General features: G+C 44.3%; 1 protein-coding gene across 1 annotated transcript in view; it reads right to left on the bottom strand.

Moving 5' to 3' along the window:
• The window catches only part of LOC145345623 (dynein axonemal heavy chain 8-like), a 1,557,438-nt gene extending 1,537,604 nt beyond the window's left edge, over positions 1–19,834 (bottom strand). Inside the window, exons 1-3 of the mRNA XM_080193457.1 lie at positions 19,769–19,834; positions 6,264–6,398; positions 248–300 (exon numbers count right to left, since the gene is read on the bottom strand). Of these exons, the coding sequence (XP_080049583.1) occupies positions 248–300; positions 6,264–6,398; positions 19,769–19,804 (224 nt within the window). The 5' untranslated portion in view covers positions 19,805–19,834. The remainder of the gene's footprint in view (positions 1–247; positions 301–6,263; positions 6,399–19,768) is intronic.
• Positions 19,835–20,308: the final 474 nt, after the last annotated feature.

Here is a 20,308-nt window from a genome sequence, read left to right as displayed (position 1 = left end):
TGCAAATACGCCAGGACTTCCGTGATATCCCACACGCACGTGTGGTGCTTAATCAACACATCCCAGCATTTCAGATCGGAAGTGACAAGCCTCCATTCGGCACCATTTCCTTTCCTTCTCTATTGTATGGTATGGTTTGTCTGTATAGCGTGCAAGTGACAAGACTTTTCACTGTATACTAATATATGTGACAACAATAAATCAAGTCAAAAAACCCAACTAATTCCCCCTCCTCCCATCAAATTACCAATAACCAGCAGCAAAGTGATGGAACGGGTCATCAACAAGACACACAACAGGCTGCAAGACATAACTGCAAGACATAACTGCAAGACATAACAGGCTACAAGATGAAGGCACGTAAAATCGCCAGCTCCAATGCACCCCTCCCTGATGAGCTCAATGCATTCCATGCCCGCTTTGAGCAAGAGGTCAGCAAGAGTATGCCTTCCACCCTGGAACAAAGAACAAAGAACAAAATCAGCCCAGGAAACAGGCCCTTCGGCCCAACGAGCCCGTGCCACCATCTCAACACCACCAGTCCCCCTCTCCACCCACGACCCCTGTCTAATGAAGCCCTGGATGAACCTGTATCTGGGGTCACCATTGCAGATGTCAAAGCAAATTTTTCGAAGGTCAATCCAGGAAAGTGACTAGCCCAGATGGGATACCTGGACAAGCACTCAGATCCTGTGCAAATCAGCTGGCGGGATTATTCACAGACATCTTCAACCTCTCTTTACAACAATCTGAGGTGTCTATCTGCTTCAAGAAGATGGCCATCATCCTGGTGCCTAAGAAAAACCAAGCAGCGTGCCTTAATGACTATCGGCCGGTGGCTCTGACATCCACCATCATGAAGTTCTTCGAAAGGCTAATCATGGCACAAATCAATTCCAGTGTTCGGAATACCTGGATCCACTAGAGTTTCCTATCACCACAACAGGTCCACAGCAGACACCATCTCCCTGGCCTTGCACTCAACCTGAAACATCTAGATAACAAGGACACCTATGTCAGACTCCTATTTAGTGACTACAGCTCAGCTTTCAACACCATAATTCCCATGAAACTCATCTCCAAACTCCATGGCCTAGGCCTTGGCACTTCTGTCTGTGACTGGATCCTGAACTTCCTAACTCACAGACCACAATCGGTAAGGTTAGGCAACAATACCTCCTCCACAATCATCCTCAACACCGGTGCCCCACAAGGCTGTGCTCTCAGCCCCCTACTATACTCCTTGTACACATATGACTGTGTGGCCAAAGTCCCCTCCAATTCGATTTTCAAGTTTGTTGATGACACCACTATAGTGGGTCGGATCTCAAGCAATGACAGAGACAGAGTACAGGAACAAGATAAAGAATCCAGTGATTATTGCAGTACAATAATCTCTGCCTGAATGTCAACAAAATGAAGAAGATTGTCATCGATTTCAGGAAGCATAAAAGAGAAGATGCTCTTGTGTACATCAATGGGGTCAAAGTAGAAAGGGTCAAGAGCTTCAAGTTTTTAGTTGTCCAGATCACCAACAAACTATCCTGGTCCCCCTATGCCAATACTACAGTTAAGAAAACCCACCAACACCTCTACTTTCTCAGAAGACTAACAAAATTTGGTATGTCAGCTACGACTCTCACAAACTTTTACAGATGCAGAGAAAGCATTCTTTCTGGTTGTATCACAGCTTGGTATGGCTCCTGCTCTGCCCAAGACCACAAGGAACTACAAAAGGTCATAAATGTAACTCAATCCATCACGCAAACCAGCCTCCCATCTATTGACTCTGTCTACACTTCCCGCTGCCTCGGCAAAGCAGCCAGCATAATTAAGGACCTCGCGCATCCTGGACCTTCTCTCTCCCACCTTCTTCCATCGGGAAAAAGATACAAAAGTCTGAGGGCACATACCAACTGACTCAAAAACAGCTTCTTCCCTGCTGCTGTCAGACTTTTGAATGGCTTTACCTTGCATTAAGTTGATCTATCCCTACACCCTAGCTATGACTGCAACGCTACATTGTGCACTCTCTTGCTTCATAAGAACATAAGAAATAGGAGCAGGAGTAGGCCATCTAGCCCTTCGAGCCTGCCCCGCCATTCAATAAGATCATGGCTGATCTGAAGTGGATCAGTTCCACTTTCCTGCTTTTTCCCCATAACCCTTAATTCCCCTGTCTATCAGAAAGCTATCCACCCGTGACTTAAATATATTCAGCGAGGTAACCTCCACCACTTCAACGGGCAGAGAATTCCAGAGATTCATCACCCTTTGAGTGAAGAAGTTCCTCCTCAACTCTGATCTAAACTGCACCCCCCCCTCCTTATCTTGAGGCTGTGCCCTCTAGTCCTGCTATCCTTTCTAAGCGGGAAGAATCTCTCTACCTCGACCCTATCTATCCCCTTCATTATCTTATACGTCTCTATAAGATCCCACCTCATCCTTCTAAACTCCAATGAGTACAGACCCAACGTATTTAGTCTCTCTTTTTAGGCTAACCCCCTCATCTCCGGTATCAGCCTAGTGAACCTCCTCTGCACTCCCTCCAAGGCCATAATATCCTTGCGCAAGTGCGGCGACCAAAACTGCACACAGTACTCCAGCTGCGGCCTCACCAGTACCCTGTACAGTTGCAGCAAGACCTCCCTACTTTTATGTTCTATCCCCCTCGCTATAAAGGCCAACATTCCATTTGCCTCCTTGATCACCTGCTGCACCTGCAGACTGGGTTTTTGCGACTCATGCACAAGGACCCCCAGGTCCCTCTGCACCGTAGCATGCTGCAGCTTTTTGCCTTGTAAATAATAATCCCTCCGACTATTATTCCTGCCAAAGTGGATAACCTCACACTTGCTAAAATTATACACCATCTGCCAGATCCTCGCCCACTCGCTCAGCCTATCCAGATCTCTCTGCAGACTTTCCACACCCTCCACACAATTTGCTTTTCCACTCATCTTCATGTCATTAGCAAATTTCGTCACCGTACACTCAGCCCCCTCCTCCAGATCATCTATATAAATGGTAAACAGTTGAGGCCCCAGCGCCGATCCCTGCAGCACTCCACTAGTCACCAACTGCCAACTAGAATAGCGCCCATTGATACCAACTCTCTGCTTCCTATTAGACAGCCAATCCTCTATCCACACTAACGCCTTACCCCCAACTCCGTGCACCCTAACCTTCTGTAGCAACCTTTTATGAGGCACCTTATCAAACACCTTTTGGAAATCTAAAAACACCACATCCCCTCTGTCTACCGCACTAGTCACATCCTCATAGAAATCCAGTAAGTTCGTCAAACACGACTTCCCCTTAACGGATCCATGCTGCGTCTGCTCGATCAAACCATTCTTTTCTAGGTGCCTACATTTCCTACGCTATGAACAGTATACTTTTTACTGTATTTTAATACATGTTACAATAATAAATCAAATCAAATTAAATCAAATCAACAGTGCTATTAAGTGGAATTTTCTTAGCAATAACCTGCTTACTGACAGTCAATTTGGGTTCTGCCAGGCCCATTCAGCCCATGACATCATTGCAGCCTTGGCTCAAACATAAACAAAAGAGCTGAACTCAAAAAGTGAGGTCAGAGTTACTGCCTTTGACATCAAGGCAGCACTTGACCGAGTATGGCATTAAGAAGACATAGCAAAGCTGGAGTCTCTGAAAATATGAGGGAAAACTCGATATTAGTTGGAATCAGATCTAGCACAAAGAAAGTTGGTTTTTGAAGGTCATTCATCTCAGTTCCAGAACATCCCAATGTCCTTGGCCTGACCACCTTCAGCTGTTTCATCAATCACCTTCCTTCATCATAAGTAAGGATGTTCGCTGATGACTGCACATGGTAAAGCACCATTTGTGGCTCCTCAGTTACTGAAGCAATCGATGTCCAAATGCAGCAGAACCTGGACAATATCCAGGCCTGGCAACTAACATTTGTAAGAAGTCTCACAACACTAGGTTAAAGTCCAACAGGTTTATTTGGTAGCAAAAGCTACTAGCTTTTGGAGCGCTGCCCCTTCATCAGGTGAATGGAGTTCTATTCACAAACAGGGCACATAAAGACAAGTCATGGGGGTTACAGATAGTGCAACATGAACCCAAGATCCCGGTTGAGACCGTCCTTATGTGTGCGGAACTTGGCTATCAGTCTCTGCTCAGCGACTCTGCGCTGTCGTGTGTCGTGAAGGCCGCCTTGGAGAATGCTTACCCGAAGGTCAGAGGCTGAATTCCCATGATCACTGAAGTGTTTGCCAACAGGAAGGGAACAGTCTTGTCTGGTGATTGTCGAGCGGTGTTCATTCATCCATTGTCGTAGTGTCTGCATGGTCTCCCCAATGTACCATGCTTCGGGACATCCTTTCTTGCAATGTATCAGGTAGACAACATTGGCCGAGTGGCAAGAGTATTTACCATGTACCTGGTGGATGGTATTCTCACGTGTGATGATGTCATCCATGTCAATGATCTGGCATGTCTCGCAGAGGATGCTGTGGCAGGGTTGTGTGGTATTGTGGTCACTGTTCTCCTGAAGGCTGGGTAGTTTGCTGCGAACAATGGTCTATTTGAGGTATTTCCAGTACTTGCCCGGAGCGGAAAAGCTATGACATCTTCTCCGGAGTCTTCAGCATATCATTGATGAAGACGAACATCTCGCCAGGGCCATCCCCACACCCCCACTTCTTGCCTTCAGACAACCACGCAACCTCAAACAGCCCCCTGTTAATAAACGCTAACACACTATAAGCCTTCTTCACGGCTCTATCCACTTACGTGGCAACCTTCAGAGATCTGTGGATATGAACCCCAAGAGATAGATGATCTGGAGGAGGGGGCTGAGTGTAGGGTGACGAAATTTGCTGATGACACGAAGATGAGTGGAAAAGCAAATTGCGTGGAGGGTGTGGAAAGTCTGCAGAGAGATCTGGATAGGCTGAGCGAGTGGGCGAGGACCTGGCAGATGGAGTATAATGTTAGCAAGTGTGTAGTTATCCATTTTGGTAGAAATAATAGTAGGAGGGATTATTATTTAAAAGGTGAAATGCTGCAGCATGCTATGGTGCAGAGGGACCTGGGGGTCCTTGTGCATGAGTCGCAAAAACCCAGTCTGCAGGTGCAGCAGGTGATCAAGAAGGCAAATGGAATGTTGGCCTTTATAGCGAGGGGGATAGAATATAAAAGCAGAGAGGTCTTGCTGCAACCGTACAGGGTACTGGTGAGACCGCAGCTGGAGTACTGTGTGCAGTTTTGGTCACCGCACTTGCGCAAGGATATTATGGCCTTGGAGGGAGTGCAGAGGAGGTTCACTAGGCTGATACCGGAGATGAGGGGGTTGGACTATGAAGAGAGATTAAATAGACTGGGTATGTACTCGTTGGAGTTTAGAAGGATGAGGGGAGATCTTATAGAGACGTATAAGATAATGAAGGGGATGGATAGGATAGAGGTAGAGAGATTCTTCCCGCTTAGTAAGGATAGCAGGACTAGAGGGCACAGCCTCAAGGTAAGGGGGGGGGGGTGCAGTTTAGATCAGAGTTGAGGAGGAACTTCTTCACTCAAAGGGTGATGAATCTCTGGAATTCTCTGCCCGTTGAAGTGGTGGAGGTTAGCTCGCTGAATATATTTAAGTCACGGGTCGATAGGTTTCTGATAGACAGGGGAATTAAGGGTTTTGGGGAGAAAGCAGGAAAGTGGAACTGATCCACTTCAGATCAGCCATGATCTTATTGAATGGCGGGGCAGACTCGAAGGGCTAGATGGCCTACTCCTGCTCCTATTTCTTATGTTCTTAAGATCTCTCCGTTCCTCCACATTCCTCAGAACCCTGCCGTTGACCTTGGAATATCCTACCAAAATGAATCACCTTGCACATTCTCCTTAGTTCAGTAGGAGATTAGGGTGTTCTGTGCAATGGTGCTCAAGCACTCTGCAGTCAACTTCCCTGGCTTACTTAGGCTCCTAGCTGTCAGAAAAATTAACAAGTTCCAGAAGATTGCAGTGCTGAGGTTTCCCACTCCCGTTTTCACACTATTAATGGTGCAGGAACACGGTGCTGAGGTAAAAGATTAACATGATCTCATTGAATGGCAGAGCAGGCTCAAAAGGCTTAATGCCCTATTCCTGCTCCTATATTTTATGTATATTATCCATATTTTTCATTTTTGATTTTTGTAAAATCACGACTCCAAAATTAGAAAAAAGGTAGACAATATTAATCCGAATCAAACACATTAAATAACATTACTTACAGTTAAGGAATCCAAAACAAAATCTTCCACAACAGTTTTCTCAAGTCCCAATTTTCTGGCCAAGATTTCAAAAATGTATTGATAAGCTTCATCAAACTTGCTTCTTCGACTCTCCCTAGCTTCTCTGTATCTTTGCTAAAAGTCAAAAGTGTAACACAAATAGACAAATTATCACTGTAAAGATATAAATTAAGACGATGAAATTAGGGCAAGGAATACATATATTTTGCAATATGGGGTCATGAGTTCTTTTGATGCATCAAAATGGCACACATGGCACATACACATGGTACTTCAGGTGCCGTGATTCAGATGTTTCAGGAACGACAGGGAGGGAGGCAAAAGAGGTGGCGGAGTGGCACTATTGATCAGGGACAGTGTCATGGCTGCAGAGAAGGTAGATGCCGTGGAGGGACTGTCTACAGAGTCTCTGTGGGTGGAAGATAGGAACAGCAAAGGGTCAATAACTTTACTGGGTGTTTTCTAATAGGCCACCTAATAGTGACAGGGAAGTTGAGGTGCAGATCAGGAAACAGATCCTACAGAGATGTAGTAATGACAGAGTTGTCGTGATGGGAGACTTTAATTTCCCAAACATTGACTGGAATATCCCTAGGGTAAGGGGTTTGGATGGGGAGGAGTTTGTTAGGTGTGTTCAGGAAGGTTTCCTGACATAGCATGTGGATAAGCCTACGAGAGGAGATGCTCTACTTGACCTGGTGCTGGCTAATGAACCAGGACAGGTGTCGGATCTCTCGGTGGGGGACCATCTCGGGGATGGAGATCGTAATTCTATCTCCTTCACGATAGCATTGGAAAGAGATAGGATCAGGCAGGCTAGGAAGATGTTTATCTGGAGTAAGGGGAAATATGAAGACACCAGGCAGATAATTGGACGAGTAAACTGGAAGGAGGTATTCTTGGAGAAAAGTAATGAAGGAAGGTGGCAGATTTTTGAGGAATGTTTGACTGGAGCTCTGCACGACAACGTTCCGATGAGACAAGGAGGTTTTGGTAGGTCGCAGGGAACCGTGGTGCACGAAGGTTGTGATGAACCTAGTCAGGAAGAAAAGAAAGGCATACAAAAGGCTCAGAGAGCCAGGAGATGTTAATAATCTAGAGGAGTATAAGGCTTGTAGAAAGGAGCTTAAAAAGGAAATGAGGAGAGCCAGAGGGGTCATGAGAAAGCCTTGGCGGGTAAGATTAAGGAGAATCCCAAGGCGTTCTACAAATATGTGAAGAGCAAAAGGATGAGAAGTGAAGGGATAGGACCTCTAAAAGGTGAAGGGGGAAATGTCTGTGTGGAACCGGAAAGAAATGGCAGAGGTGCTTAATGAGTACTTTGCCACGGTATTCACGGTGGAAAGTGATCTGGGAGGTTGTACTACAGGTTTGCGGCAGACTGAAAAGATTGAGTATGTGGACGTTAAGAAAGAGGATGTGTTGGAACTTTTAAATTCTATCAAGATAGATAAGTCACCGGGACCAGATGGGATGTACCCCAGGTTACTGTGGGAGGTGAGGGAAGTGATTGCAGAGCCCCTGGCGATGATCTTTGCATCGTCAGTGGAGACGGGAGAGGTTCCGGAGGATTGGAGGATTGCAGATGTGGTTCCTATTTTCAAGAAAGGGAACAGGGATACCCGGGAAATTACCGACCGGTGAGTCTGACCTCAGTGGTTGGTAAGTTGATGGACAGGATTCTGAGGGACAAGATTTATGAGCATTCAGAGAAGTTTAGAATGATCAGTAATAGTCAACACGGCTTTGTCAAGGGCAGGTCGTGCCTTACGAACCTAGTTGAGTTCTTTGAAAATGTGACTGAGCGCATTGACGAAGGAAGAACGGTGGATGTGGTTTACATGGACTGCAGCAAGGCATTTGATAAGGTCCCCCATGCAAGACTTCTTGAGAAGGTGAGAGGGCATGGGATCCAAGGGCCTTTGGCCTTGTGGATCCAGAACTGGCTTGCCTGCAGAAGGCAGAGAGTGGTTGTGGATGGGTCTTTTTCTACATGGAGGTCGGTCACCAGTGGAGTGCCCCAGGGATCTGTTCTAGGACCCTTGCTGTTTGTCATTTTCATAAATGACCTGGATGAGGAAGTGGAGGGATGGGTTAATAAGTTTGCCAACGATACGAAGGTTGGTGGTGTTGTTGATAGTCTGGAGGGATGTCAGAAGTTGAAGCGTGACATAGATAGGATGCAAGACAGGGCGGAGAAGTGGCAGATGGACTTCAACGTAGATAAATGTGTAGTGGTCCATTTTGGCAGGACCAATGAGATGAAGGAGTCTTAGCAGTGTAGAGGAGCAGAAGAATCTTGGGATCCAGGTCCACAGAATTCTTAAATCAGCCTCGCAGGCGTAGGACGTGGTCAAGAAGGCCTTAATTAATCGAGGGATTGAGTTTAGGAGTCGGGAGGTAATGCTGCAACTTTATAAGACCCTTGTCAGACCCCAGTTGGAGTACTATGGGCAGTTCTGGTCGCCTAACTACAGGAAGGATGTGGAAGCTATTGAGAGGGTGCAGAGGAGATTTACAAGGATGTTGCCTGGATTGGGAGGTATGCCTTATGAAAATAGGTTGAGGGAGTTGGGTCTCTTCTCCCTGGCTAGGCGAAGGTTGAGAGGTGACTTGATAGAGATTTATACAATGTTGAGAGGAATAGATAGGGTGGATTCTCGGAGGCTACTTCCCAGGGCTGAAATGGTCGCTACAAGAGGACACAGGTTTAAGGTGCTGGGAAGCAAGTACAGAGGAGATGTTAGGGGTAAGTTTTTCACTCAGAGGGTGGTGAGTGAGTGGAATCGGCTGCCGTCAGTGGTGATAGAGGCGAACTCGCTGGGATCTTTTAAGAGACTTCTGGATGAGTATATGGGATTTAATGGGATTGAGAGTTAGATAGTTCTATGGCTTGGTAGGTATGGATGTGATCGGCGCAACTTGTGGGCCGAAGGGCCTTTTTGTGCTGTAGTGTTCTATGTTCTATACCTGGAGTTCTGCTGTCAAATGTGAGTTAGTTACATTGACAAAGGGGTTAGTGCAAACACACTGAATGTTCATTGTTACAAATGTGGATTCTAGAGTTTTAAACAATTTCTATAATTTAAGGTTAAACAGAGTGAACAGAGAATCATGTGACTCTGTAAAATTAATCCTGGCATGGCTGGGGAAAGCAATTGCTGTGTGTAGGCTTTGCAGCTGGCAGATGTTTGAGACTTCTCTTTGTGGAAGTTTGATGAGGACTTGTCTGTTGAGGTAGTATGGGCGGAGATTAGAAATAGGAGTGGAGAGGTCACCCTGTTGGGAGTCTTTTATAGACCTCCTAAAAGTTCTAGAGAGGTTGAGGAAAGGATTGCGGAGACGATCCTGGTTAGGAGTGAAAGTAATAGGGTAATTGTTATGGGGGATTTTAACTTTACTAATATTGATTGGAATTGTATAGCTCTAGCTCGTTAGAGGGGTCAGTTTTTGTACAAAGCATTCAGGAAGGTTTTCTGACTCAGTATGTAGATAGGCCAACTAGAGGTGAGGCTATATTGGATTTGGTGCTGGGAAATGAGCCAGACCAGGTGCTAGACTTGGAAGTTGGTGTGCATTTTGGTGATAGTGACCACAATTCGGTTACGTTCACCTTAGTGATGGAAAGGGATAGGCATGAACCTCGGGCCAGTGGTTTTAGCTGGGGGAAGGGTAATTATGAGGCTATTAGGAGAGAATTAGGAAGCATAGGTTGGACTAGGAGATTACAGGGACTGGGAATGTCCGAAATGTGGAGTATAGTTGGGTGGATTAGTAAATTTGCTGATGACACCAAAGTCGGAGGTGTGGTAGATAGTGAGGAAGGGTGTCATAGTTTGCAGGAAGACTTAGACAGGTTGCAGAGCTGGGCCGAGAGGTGGCGGATGGAGTTTAATGCGGAGAAGTGTGAGGTAATTCACTTTGGTAGGAATAACAGATGTGTCGAGTATAGGGCTAACGGGAGGACTTTGAATAGTGTGGATGAGCAGAGGGATCTAGGTGTATGTGTACATAGATCCCTGAAAGTTGGGAATCAAGTAGATAAGGTTGTTAAGAAGGCATACGGTGTCTTGGCGTTTGTTGGTAGGGGGATTGAATTTAGGAGTCGCAGCCTTATATTGCAACTGTACACAACTCTGGTGCGGCCGCACTTGGAGTACTGTGTGCAGTTCTGGTTCCCACATTACAGGAAGGATGTGGAGGCTTTGGAGAGGGTGCAGAGGAGGTTTACCAGGATGTTGCCTGGTATGGAGGGGAGGTCCTATGAGGAGAGGCTGAGGGATTTGGGGTTGTTTTCGCTAGAAAGAAGGCGGCTAAGAGGGGATCTTATTGAAACATATAAGATGATTAGAGGTTTAGATAGGGTGGATAGTGATAGCCTTTTTCCTTGGATGGAGAAATCTAGCACGAGGGGGCATGGCTTTAAATTAAGGGGGGGTAGTTATAGGACGGATGTCAGGCGTAGGTTCTTTACCCAGAGGGTGGTGAGGGATTGGAATGCCCTGCCTGCTGCAGTTGTAAATGCGCCTAGTTTGGGGGCGTTTAAGAGATCCGTGGATAGGTTTATGGACGAAAAGGGATTGGTTTAGGTTAGTGGGTCATTGTTTTGTAACTGGTCGGCGCAACATCGTGGGCCGAAGGGCCTGTTCTATGTTCTATGTTCTATGTTTTGTTCTCCAAAAACTGAGAAAAATGCCTTTGATGGTCAGTTAGGAAGACATGGTGAATCAGAGATTAGTGACAAGCCAATAGAGAAAGATATGAATGTACTTTGCAGCAGGGATGGCAGGGTGTGAACATGATGTGGGTATGCCGGCGTTGGACTGGCGTAAACACAGTGAAAAGTCTGACAACACCAGGTTTTAGTCCAACCTATTTATTTGATAATATACTCACAAGCTTTCGGGGTTAGCCCCTTCGTCAGGTGAAGGGGCTAACCCCGAAAGCTTGTGAGTATATTATCAAATAAATAGGTTGGACTAAAACCTGGTGTTGTCAGACTTTTCAGGGTGTGAACAGCCAGAAGATTCCAGCCTCTATGTCTGGATGCATGCAGCATTCAAAACAAAATAGATGTGGGAAGGTTATGTTTAAAAAAGGAGATAGACAAAAGGCAGGTAACTGTAGGCCAGTTATCTTAACTTCTGTGGTAGGGAAAATGCTTGAATCTATAATCAAGGAAGAAATAGCGAGACTTCGGGATATAAATTGTCCCATTGATAAGATGCAGCATGGGTTCATGAAGGGCAGGTCATGTTTGATTAATTTAGAACATAGAACATAGAACATTACAGCGCAGAACAGGCCCTTTGGCCCACGATGTTGCGCCGACCAGTTAAAAAAAAAACAACAACAACGACCCACTAACCTAAACCAATCCCTTTTCGTCCATAAACCTGTCCACAGACCTCTTAAACGCCCCCAAACTAGGCGCATTTACAACTGCAGCAGGCAGGGCATTCCAATCCCTCACCACCCTCTGGGTAAAGAATTCTTTGAGAACATTACACGCACAGTGGACAATGGGGAACCTGTGGATGTGGTGTATCTGGATTTCCAGTAGGCATTTGACAAGGTGCCACACCAATGACTGCTATATAAGATAAAGGTGCAAGGTGTTATGGGTAATGTATTAGCATGGATAGAGGATTGGTTAACTAACAGAAAGCAAGGAGTGGGGGTAAATGGGTGTTTTTCTGGTTGGTGATCAGTGACTAGTGGTGTGCCTGAGAGATCAGTGTTGGGACCGCAATTGTTTATGCTTTACATAGATGATTTGGAATTGGCGACCAAGTGCAGTGTGTCAAAATTCATAGATGACACTAAGATGAATGGGAGAGCAAAGTGTGCAGAGGATGCTGAAAGTCTGCAAAGGGATATAGATAGTCGAAGTGAGTCTGGCAAATGGAGTAAAATGTTGGTAAATGTGAGGTCATCCATTTTGGTCGGAATAACAGCAAAATGGGCTATTACCTAAATGGTAAAAATTTGCAGCACGTTGCTATGCAGAGGGACCTGGATGTCCTTGTGCAAGAATCACAAGGAGGTGATTAAGAAGGCAAATAGAATTTTGTCCTTCATTGCGAGAAGGATGGAGTTTAAAAACTGTGAGGTTGTATAGAACATAGAACACTGCAGCACAAACAGACCCTTCAGCCCACAAGTTGCGCCAATCATATCTATACCTACCAAGCCATAGATCTATCTGTAACTCCCAATCCCATTAAATCCCATGTACTCATCCAGAAGTCTTTTAAAAGACCCCAGCGAGTTCGCCTCCACTCACTCACCACCCTCTAAGTGAAAAACTTACCCCTAACATCTCCTCTGTACTTGCTTCCCAGCACCTTAGACCTGCGTCCTCTCGTAGCAACCATTTCAGCCCCGGGAAATAGCCTCCGAGAATCCACCCTATCTATTCCTCTCAACATTTTATAAACCTCTATCAGGTCGCCTCTCAACCTTCGTCTCTCCAGAGAGAATAGAACTAGCTCCCTCAACCTATCTTCATAAGGCATGCCTCCCAATCCAGGCAACATCCTTGTAAATCTCCTCTGCACCCTTTCAATAGCTTCTACGTCCTTCCTGTAGTGAGGCGACCAGAACTGCGCACAGTACTCCAAGTGTGTTGTGTTGCAGCTGTACAAGTACTTGGAGTACTGTGTACGGTCTTGGTCTCCTTACTTGAGAAAAGATATACTGGCACTGGAGGGGGTGCAGAGGGGATTCATTAGGTTGATTCCGGAATTGGGAGGATTGGCTTATGAGGAGAGACTTGGTAGGCTGGGGTACGCTCATTGGAATTCAGAAAAATGAGGGGAGATCTCATAGAAACATATAAGATTATGAAGGGAATAAATAAGATAGAAGCAGTGAAGTTATTTCCACTGGTGGGTGAAACTCAATCTAGGGGGCATGGCTCAAAATAAGGAGAAGCAGATTTAGGACTAAGTTGAGGAGGAACTTCTTCACCCAAAGGGTTGTGAATCTGTGGAATTCCCTGCCCGGTGAAGCAGTTGAGGCTACCCACATTGAATGTTTTTAAGACAAGGATAGATAAATTTTTGAACTGTAAAGGAACTAAGGGTGACCAGGAGGGTAAGTAGAGCTGAGAACATGAAAAGATCAGCCATGATCTTACTGAATGGCCCTGACAGAGATCTTGTATCATTGCTATCCACTGGAGAGGACTCAGAGGTTTGGCAGGTAGCTAATGCCGTTCATCAGTTCAAGAAATGAAAAGAGATAATCCAGCAAATTATAGACCATTGAGTCTCACATCGGTGGTTGAGAAGTTACTGGAGAGGATTCTTAGGATTTACACACATTTGGAAAAACATGGCCTAATTAGGCAAAGTGAACATGGTTTTGCACGGGGCAGGTCATGTCTTACTAACCTGATTGATTTTTTTCGAGGAGGTGACAAAAGTGATTGATGAAGTTAGAGCAGTGGATGTTGCTGACATAGGTTTTAGTAAGGCTTTTGAAAAGATCATTCATGGTAGGCTCATCTAGAAGATTAAGATACATGTGATCCACAGTGACTTCGTGGCTAGGATTCAGAATTGGATTGCCCATAGAAGTCAGAGAGTAGTGGTGAAAGGGTGTTTTTCTGGCTGGAGGTCCATGACTCGTGGTGTTTACAGGGTACTGGGGCTCTGCTGTTTATGATATATATATAAATGATTTGGATGAAAATGTAGATGGGTGGGTTCATACATTTGCAGACGACCAAAAGATAGATGAAATTATGAATAATGTATAAGGTTGTCAAAGGATAGAGGGATATAGATCAGTTGCAGATAAGGGTGGAGAAATGAAAGATGATGTTTAATCCAGACAAGTGTGAGGTGCTGCGCTTTAGGAGTTCAAATGTTAAGGGTAAGTCTACAGTTAATGGCAGGGCCCTGACCGGCATTAATGTACAGAGTGATCTTGAGGTTTGAGTCTGTAGCTCTCTGAAAGTGGCCACTCAAATAGGCAATAAATGCTGTCCAGTCAGCGACGCCCATGTTCCACAAATGAACTAAAAAAGGTCGGGTCGTAAAGAAGGCATATGGTATGCTTGCCTTTATTAATCAGAGCGTTGGGTATATTTCAGATATCTGGACCATTGGGTTCTATTCAGGGACAGGTGGGACTCGTACAAGAAGGATGGGTTGCATCTAAACTGGAAAGGCATAAATATTCTAGCAGGGAGCTTTGCTAGTGTCAGACGGGAGGATTTAAACTAGCTTGGCAGCGGGTGAGAACCAAAGCAAAGGTGAATTAAGTGAAGGGGAAGCAGAGAATAGGGCCAGTAAGATTCAGAGAAAGAGCAGGCAGGGTGTAGTTGCTAATCAAAGAGGGTCTGGTGGACTGAAGTGCATTTGTTTCAATGCAAGAAATATGACAAGTAAGGCAGATGAACTTAGAGCTTGGAACGATGATGTTGTTGCTATTACAGAAACTTGGTTAAAGGAAGGACAGGATTGTCAGCTTAACATTGCATGACACAGATGTTTCAAGAATAATCCAGGTAATTACAGGTCGGTGAACCTTACTTCAGTGGTGGGAAATTACTGGACAGGATTCTTCGAGATAGGATTTACTTGGATGTAAGTGGATGTATTAGCGAAAGGCAACATGGTTTTGTGAAGGGGGGAGGATCGTGTCTCAGTAGCTTGATCGTGTTTTTCATGTTTTTTTGAAGTGACAAAGATGATTGATGAGGATAGGGCAGTGGATGTTGTCGACATGGACTTCAGTAAGGTCTTTGACAAGATCCTTCATGGCAGACTGGTGTGGAAGGTGAATTTGCATGGGATCAGAGGTGAGCTGGCACGGTGGATACAAAACTGGCTCGGTCACAGAAGACAGAGGGTAGCAGTGGAAGGGTGCATTTCTGAATGGAGAGCTGTGACAAGTGGTGTTCCTCAGGGATCAGTGCTGGGGCCTTTGTTGTTCAAGATATATATAAATGATTTGGAGGAAAATGTAACTGGATTGGTTAGTAAGTTTGCGGATGACAAAAAGGTTGGTGGATTTACGGATAGCGATGAGGACCATCAGAGGATACAGCAGGATATAGATAGGTTGAAGGCTTGGGTGGAGTTTAATCCAGACAAATGTGAGGTAATGCATTTTGGAAGGTCAAATAGAAATAGGAAATATACAGTAAATGGCAGAACTCTTAAGAGTATTAATAGGCAGAGGGATCCGGGTGTACATGTACACAGGTCACTGAAAGTGGCAACGCAGGTGGAGAAGATAGTCGAAAAGACATATGGCATCATGCTTGCCTTCATCGGCTGAAGAATTGAGTTTAAAAATTAGCAAGTCATGCTGCAGCTTTATAGAACTTTAGTTAGGCCACACTTGGAATATAGTTTTCAATTCTGGTCTCCACACTACCAGAAGGTATGGAGATTTTGGGAGGGTACAGAAAAAACTTACCCAGGATGTTGCCTGGCATGGAGGACATTAGCTAAGAGGAGAGGTTGGAGAAAATTGATTTGTTCTCACTGAAACGACAGAGGTTGAGGATTGATCTGATAGAAGTCTACAAGATTATGAGGGACATGGACATGGAGTCATGTTTGTTTGACCATGTTTTCAGATACGCTCATTAGTGAGACTGGCATGATCTTACATTCCTCATTTAATGAAAGTTGATTCCCTGATTGATGGTAATGGCAGAATGAGGGATTCAAAGTTTTCAAATTTTATTTTTTATTATTTATTAGTGTCACAAGTAGGCTTACATTGTGAAGTTATTGTGAAAATCATGCCAGGCCAAGAAGTTACAGATTACAGTGGAATACAATTACAATACAATTCTATAACAGGCAGGCTGGTGGCAATACAGTCACAAACTTTTCCTTCCTGTTGGTTCTCTCAACATGTGACGTAGCCTAATCTGGCAATTATGCCGCTCAGGGTTTTGCCAATTCAGTCAGTAATTTTGCCGCTGTGGTGCTGTTGGTGATGGACTTTCAATTGCCCCAAACTCAGTGCATCTTGTCTTTGTTAGCCTCAGTGCCTTCTCCAAATGATATTCAAGTTGGAGAAGTACTGATTCATCAGCTGGTGGAGGGTAGTATGTGGTCAGCACGAGGTTTTCTTGCCCATTTTTGACTTAATACCATGACACTTCATGGCCTCCAAGACAAAGGGGTGATCTTACAAAAGAATTCTAAGTTCAGTATCAGAGTGAAAAGGGGAGAGTTTCTGATCCATTTTTTGGGTGAGTCCAAATCTTATCCAGTTAGAGTGAAAAAAAAATTCAGAAATGGTTTCTAGCCTATGGGGAGGAGAGGCACAATTTAAATTGCACGAATGCTGGCTAAGAGCAGCAGGAGGTTGCATTGCACATGCGCAGTTCTCTATCAGAGCAGGCCTGTCACTCAGCCTCGGTTGCTGTCAGCCAGCCTCACACACAGCTACCGCAGGAGCCCACAGCCTATCGGGACCGCCCCCCCCACCCCCCCCAACCCTGGGCCAATCTACCCCACAACTCCTCTTTCTCTAATCAAACTGATTCCCCCTTCCCCCCCACCGATAGCCAGCCTGACCTCCCCCGATCAGCAGCATGTTCTCCCCTCCAATGACTAGCCCTACCCACCACCCCTCCCCAATTCCCAATGCAGATCTCTCTCTCCCCGCCATCGACAAGCCACCCCAGTGCTGCCCTGCCCTCAGTAGGTTCCACCCACTTGGCACTGCCCGGTGCCAGGGGAGTTGCTCCTTGGACAGTGCCAAGTGGATACTGCCACTGTGCCAGGCTGGTACTGCCCAAGAGGAGACTCCCTTTTGCCCTGACCTTCCCATGGCGAGGGCAGGCATCAATGGTCTCCGATTCTACTGGCGAGACCATCATATCTGGTCCCTGCCACTGTCATTCTCACTGGAAATAACCTTTCCCAGCAAGGCAACATAGTCAAGTGAACACGGATGATAACATCCTGGGTTCACGAAACACATGATAAATATAGATGAACTAAATTTGAACAATTCATTCAGCCTCATGCCAAAAATGGGCGTGAGGCTGACTTCGCTGGTTATCTGGTGCCATTAAGATCGTGAAAGGTGAGAAACTGGGCATGAACCTAATTTCTTGGTTATAGCACAATCTTACCAGCTCGCCCCACTCATCAGTCAGTGGGGCACAAAGGTAAGAATGACTCCCCATTTGTGAGTCTCCAGAGTACTCCTTCCTGAAGTATACCACTGTGTCACTACTTTTAATTGATCCATCCTGCTGGGACAGGTCCAGGAATGGTGATACAAGAATCTTGGATTTTAGCTGTAACACATTATTCTGTGACTTTGATTTTGTTAGTCTGTTGCACTCCCAATTTTAGCAAGGTAGTGAAACAGATGAGTGTTTACAATAAGCTAATCATTTCATAAGACAAACTTTTCATTACAGATTTGCATTTAAATTGCCTTGACAGCTATTGTAGAGTTTGGATTCAAGAACCTGTTGAGTTTGTCTGGGCCTCTGCATTACTAGCGGCATGGTGGCGCAGTGGTGAGCACTGCTGCCTCACAGCGCCAGGGACCTGGATTCAATTTCCAGCTTGGGTCACTGTCTGTGTGAAGTTTGCACATTCTCCCCATGACTGAGTGGGTTTCCTCTGCGTGCTCTGGTTTCCCCCCATAATCTGAAAGACGTGCCGGTTAGGTGCATTGACCTGAACAGGTGCCGGAATGTGGGGACTAGATAAATTTCATAGTAACTTCATTGCAGCGTTAATACAAGCCTTATTTGATGATTAGTAAATAAACTTTATTTTACTTAAGGACATGGCCCTAGAAATAGTAGATCCATTGGTGGTTATTTTCCAAAATTCTTTGGACTCTGGCATAGTTCCTACCGATTGAAGGGTAGCTAATGTAAGCCCTCTATTCAAAAAGGGAGGTAGAGAGAAAGCAGAGAATTATAGACCAATGAGTCTAACGTCAGTACTGGGGAAGTTGCTAGAATGAAAAGTCATTATCAAGAATTTCATAACTTCATATTTGGAAGATAGTGGTATAATGAGACAAAGCGAGCATGGATTTATAAAAGGGAAATCATGTTTGATGAATCTATTTGAATTTTTTGAGGATGTAACTAGTGGACCCGAACAGGTGCAGGACTGTGGCAGCTTGGGGAATTTCACAGTAATATTATTTCAGTGTTAATGTAAGCCTTACTTCTGACTAATAAATAAACTTTACTTTTTACTTTTCAGAGTTGACCAAGGAGAAGACTTTCAACAAATTCTCAGGTAACAGACTACTGTGTAAAGCTCAAGCACATGGGATTGCAGGTAATGATCTGGGATGAATAGAAAGCTGGTCATCAGATAGGAAGCAAAGAGCTCGCATAAATGGGTCTTTTTCTGATTGGCAGTCAGTGACTAGTGGGATTCCATAGGATTCTGTGCTAGGACCCCAACTGTTCATATTATGTAGTAATGATTTGGAAAAGGGAATTGAATGTATTATCTCCAGATCTGCAGATGATACAAAGTTGGGTGGGAGGGTGAGCTGTGAAGAAGATGCAGCATGGTTTGGACAGGATGAGTATGTGGGCATATGCATTGCAGATGCAGTATAATGTGGATAAATGTGATGTTAACAACTTTGGTAGCAATAATCGGAAGACAGGTTATTATTTGAATGGGTGTAAATTTAGAGAGGTGGATACTCAACAAGACCTTGGAGTCCTCATGCATCAGTTTCTGAAAGTAAGCGTGCAAGTACAGCAGGCAGTAAAGAAAGCAAATCGTATGTTGGCCTTTATAGCAAGAGGATTTGAGTAAAGGGACAGGGATGTTTTGCTGCAATTGACACATGAGAAATTATCATGTGTCAATTGCAGAGAACACAGATTTAAGCAACTAGTAAAACAAAGAGAGACATAATGATTTTCTCCTGAGAGTCATGAGAAATTATGCATTTTGATCGTAAGAATGAAGAGAAACACATGAAGTAAATGGTGCCAAAATAGAGATGTTGGAGTCTATGTGCACAAATCTTTGAAGACAAAATTGAAATGTCTGTTAAAAACACAAAAGGAATCCTTGGTTTATTAATCATAAAATTGAGCACATAAGCAAAGAACTTATACTAAACATTAATAAAACAGTGATTAGGCCTCAGCTATAGTATTCTGGGCACTACACTTTTGGAGGGACTTCAAGGCTTTGGAATAGCTGGAGATGTAATTTATTAGAATAATACCAGGGATAAAGACTTCAGTTATGTTCAATGGATGGAGAAGCTGTTATTGTTACCTTTAGAGCAGAGAACTCAAAGGGAATTTAATGAAGATGTTAAAAATGATGAATGGTTTTGATACATTAAACTATGAGCATTTGTTTCCAGGCCAGAAGGTTGTTAACCAGAGAACATAGATTTAAGCAACTAGTAAAACAAAGAGAGACATAATGATTTTCTCCTGAATTGAAACATTCCATAATTCAATGAATGTTTACTGTTAATTGAAGTGTTACCTGTTTTTCTTTTATAGTCTCTTGCATGGCCAGCATCCCAACGGTGCTTCTACGCAATTTACCCGTTTTTTTATCTGTATTAGAAGCAAATGACTCAAAGAGACTTGATCCACTAACTCTTGCATGGACACCTTCCTGTGCAGAGTCACCACGCCAATTCATTTTCAAACCTAAAAAACATCCACAAAAGATAAAATTTCACATCTTGAACTTCTTACCCATTCAGCTAGAATTAAAAATGATTCTGTGCACGAATTCGACATATAGTCTTCAATAGATTGTTAAATTTGAAAAATATTGACAGTGACTAAACACAAAAACCCAAAAATGTAGGTTATCTGATACTCACAATTATCTACACCTGTTTTAATTAGAAATTAATTTGTTCAATCTGCTGTATAAGAATCAATTTCTGATCTCAGGAAATAACGTGTAGTCTGGATGCAAAAGCCAAGTTCCAATAAGTTGTAAAATTTCTACATGCAAATATTATACACTGACACCCAAAGAACAAAGAACAACAACACGGCACGGGAAACA

Source organism: Carcharhinus amblyrhynchos, chromosome 7, assembly GCF_965287045.1.
Source record: "Carcharhinus amblyrhynchos chromosome 7, sCarAmb.v2.hapA, whole genome shotgun sequence".
Taxonomy (NCBI): Eukaryota; Metazoa; Chordata; class Chondrichthyes; order Carcharhiniformes; family Carcharhinidae; genus Carcharhinus; species Carcharhinus amblyrhynchos.
Note: the sequence above shows the minus strand (reverse complement) of the source record. Positions and strands in the feature narration are given on the sequence as shown.